This window comes from Trachymyrmex septentrionalis, unplaced genomic scaffold (genome assembly GCF_001594115.1).
Source record: "Trachymyrmex septentrionalis isolate Tsep2-gDNA-1 unplaced genomic scaffold, Tsep1.0 scaffold24, whole genome shotgun sequence".
Taxonomy (NCBI): domain Eukaryota; kingdom Metazoa; phylum Arthropoda; class Insecta; order Hymenoptera; family Formicidae; genus Trachymyrmex; species Trachymyrmex septentrionalis.
This window is the reverse complement of record NW_017305397.1, coordinates 2,503,082-2,506,761: the sequence shown is the minus strand read 5'-3', so window position 1 is coordinate 2,506,761 and position 3,680 is coordinate 2,503,082. Positions and strand designations below refer to the sequence as shown.

The 3,680-nt window shown below is 32.3% G+C and overlaps 1 protein-coding gene across 6 annotated transcripts in view; it reads left to right on the top strand.

The window, feature by feature from the left end:
- Positions 1-3,680, top strand: part of LOC108748736 (myb-like protein AA) — a 91,597-nt gene that overhangs the window by 54,727 nt on the left and 33,190 nt on the right. For all 6 annotated transcript variants that reach the window (XM_018487040.1, XM_018487041.1, XM_018487042.1 and 3 more), the window contains 2 exons: positions 310-450; positions 2,708-2,834. In XM_018487040.1, the coding sequence (XP_018342542.1) occupies positions 310-450; positions 2,708-2,834 (268 nt within the window). The remainder of the gene's footprint in view (positions 1-309; positions 451-2,707; positions 2,835-3,680) is intronic.

The following is a 3,680-nucleotide window of genomic DNA, read 5'->3' as shown; positions in this document are numbered from 1 at the left end:
CTTAAGTTTCCGATTCAAGATGAAAATTTTTCGGTATATTAAAAAAAAAATATCTCCAAAGAATTTATCTTCTGAGCAAATAACGACACGTAATTGTTTTACGCGTTGTGCGCTCCGCGGAAGCATTCGCGGAAGGTCAAGAAACAACGAAGGCCCGTTGATCGAAAGCCGATATTCGAGATGTAATTAATCGCCAATTCTGTCGCCTTCTGTCGCCCGTTCGTACCTATTTACGCGTTCCTCGTTACCGTTGTTTTACCTTGGCACATACATTCGTATGCTTACATGCATTTAATCTTGCTGTTTCAGTTAGCAGTGGGCGGGGGTGGTGCTGTGCTGGTGCTCAGCGAGCTTGAGAGCATGGCGGCCAGGCAACAGCGGGAAATCGCTCAGCAAAGGCGCCTCCTGGAGCAGAAAGAGGCCCGCTTAGCCGTGCTTCGAGGCGCACAGGTGAGTCGCACTCTCTTCCATCATTTTCGTTGACTAAGATAAAGTACTACTTGGAATCATACTTCATAGTTTTTACCGTACAATTGATGAAAGTTGTCATTGAAAGAATACCAACTTCAAATCGAAAAATGAAATTAGTGATACGTAGAAAGACGCAAGCAATAAATAAATTAACGTTTTTTTATATTTTGTACACTATTGCTTATGTTGTTGCTTTATCTAGAGTGCTTATACTAGAAAAAAACCTGGAATTTTCCAGGGATTTTTCTTTTATTCTTGAAAAAGTTTTAAAAAATTTTTGTGGAATTTTATTGAGACACTCAGGGAAATTTTTGAAATTTTAAATTTTGCCTTTTTTAATCTCTCTTTTGGAAAATATTGTGTCTTTGATCATTTTTTCTTCTTGATAATGTAAAATATTGACGATCAGTTAGCAATAAGAATGTTATGTGTACATCTGCGTATATTCATGTACATAATTCTCATGTGTCTCGCGAGTTTTCATTCAAAAAATTAGGATGACGGTAGAAGACAATATTCAGCAATATAGAATAACTCACTGATACTATATTGTTATTCTCTATACTTTTTTTTTATTATAGATTCAATTTGTGGTTCCAAATATAGAGGATAATAGATATAGTCTCGTGGATTTCTATATCTTCTAATAATTTTCAATACAATGTTTGCGTTGTTTACACTTTAATTTATTTCAAAGTTGCATTAAAAATTACTCTAATCTTATCTGGAATTTTGAACAAAAATACCTCAAAAGTCCGAGAATTTTTAGAAAATTTTTTATAAAATTTCATTAAACACCTTACCGAGGGATCAACCACCATGGCAATCAGTGTACATTTCTTGAGAAATTTATTGCGGCAGTACAGTAATAAAACAGGCAATGCTAACAGTAGCAGTAGTATAGCAATACACTAGCAATACATAGTAGTACATAGCAGTACGTTAACAATACTTGGAAAACAATACTGATACAATAGTAATGCAATACAATAGTAATGCTAGCAATAAAGTGTGTTGCCATAATTAGCAATCACTGTACATTTTTTTAGTAGTGGTTGACTCCTCACACCCTATTTACGTTCTTAATTGTGATTCGAGAAAATTATTTAATTCACTTAGTGCTTATGTTTTTCTATGTACCACTAACTTCTACGCAGTTCAATGACACTATATACGTACGTAATGCATGCAACCCTTAATGATTCGAGCATTTGTCACGCGTTCTCTTTTCTTCAAAGATCACGGTGAGGAAGATCGATAATATGCTTGTGCAGTTACCGTTACAATGACCTTCACGACTGAGCAGCCTTGATCTCGAAGAGCAGTCTCGAAGAGGGAATGGGTCCCCGGTGGACCTATTCTCTGAGATCGCGTAATCTTGTTTCGCGATTCCATCGAAGTTGGTAATAGCGAATTAAACTCGCGAATGAGAAATTATGAAGAAGCGTTTTTTTCTTATTTCGAACCTCTAAACTCATCCTCTAATCAGTATACAGAAAACCAATAGATACTTCGTTGAAATTAAGCTTTTGTAATAGATAATTGTGCAAATGTGGATTTGCTTTCGCGATAATGTTACTAACGGTGAATTTCATTAATCGCACTGCACTGGATTAGTACACATTAAAGGCTGCTTTATATATAAAGTATCTGAAATCAATGGCATAATATAATCAACTTTGACAGTGAAACAATACAAAATATATATTCTCTTGAATAACGTATATTCCTCTGCTGTACATTCTACTGAATAACGATAATACTGTTGGATATTTAATCTCGTTTAAAATATTTATATTTAACTTTTTGCTAATATTATGTATAACAATCTTTATTATGCGCTAATCTATACTGAAAAAATTTTTTTTTACCAACACTTTAATATAGGTATATTTGTTTGAATAGTATTAATAAAACATTTACTTACAAATATTTATTCAATAAAAAATACTTTAATTAAATTATAATGGTCCTTGTACCAAATATATTTACTTAATAAAAAATATTTTAATCAAATTATAATGATCCTTGTACCAAATACATATTAGTTTACATTTAGTAAATATTAAGTACTACATTCGATCATATATTTATTAAAAGTTAGTAATTTTTTTCAATATGCAAATAATCAAATTCACTACAGATTGTATTTCCTTCCTATCTTAATCCATTTATTGTGTTAACTGTATATTCACTATCTATAGTGATCGCGTTCACGCACTGTTTACCGTTTCAGGAGCCAGCACAGCAGGACAGACTCGCTAGATTGAGGCACAAGCTGGACCAGCAACAAAGTAAGCTGAATCGACTGCGATTACTCAGATCGCAGACGGATCAGTCGCGTGTCAACAATGCGACATTGAGTAAGTCCATTATCTTTTGTATTTCCCAATCCTTCGACATTTAAGCTGCATGATACCTTAGATACTCTCTAAATCTGAATCAGTAGATAGTCATTAATTACTCAATGGCATACTTTGCACTGATAATCAATGAAGTTCAACTAAAAAAGGAAGAATGTTTGAGCATTATATAACTAAAACACTGATATTTCAATCACGTTAATTTCAATTTCCCAATACCATATTCATTGAATTTAAGCACTAAAACAAGGTTAGATCACATAATAAAAATTAGCTAGGTTAAGGATCTCACATTTAATTCATTGATTACCAGTGGCATACTTGGCATTGATATTAGTGATTATCTACTGATTCAAATTTAAAGAATAAGAATAGAAAATTCGTTTTTTTTTTTTTAATTTAGCCAATTTACGTTGATTTATTGAAACATAACTTTATTATTGCAATATATTGTTTTGTGAAATAAAAGAATGATTTTCGGAATCGTCGTATACGACGATGTAAAATATCTTATATAAAATCGATAGTTATCGAAAAGTTTACTTGATAAGTGACATGTATTTTTTATTCGATGTTTTTTAGTAATAATCTGTATTATGAAGTGTATTGTTAAATATATTGGATATGCAAAAGTTTACAACTTTTCACACATAGCAAGAACAGAGAAAGGTTTTTTTCATGGCTGTAACAGATTTCCTAATTTGAATAGTCGTCAACTTCGATTAATATCTCGGTTGATGGGACAGAGCGACACTTTTTTCTGCAGCAATTTCATTTCACGAAAAAACGCGTTAATATATTTTTTTGATCCATTTTTGTGATTGTGTATGTAGACTAAACAATATT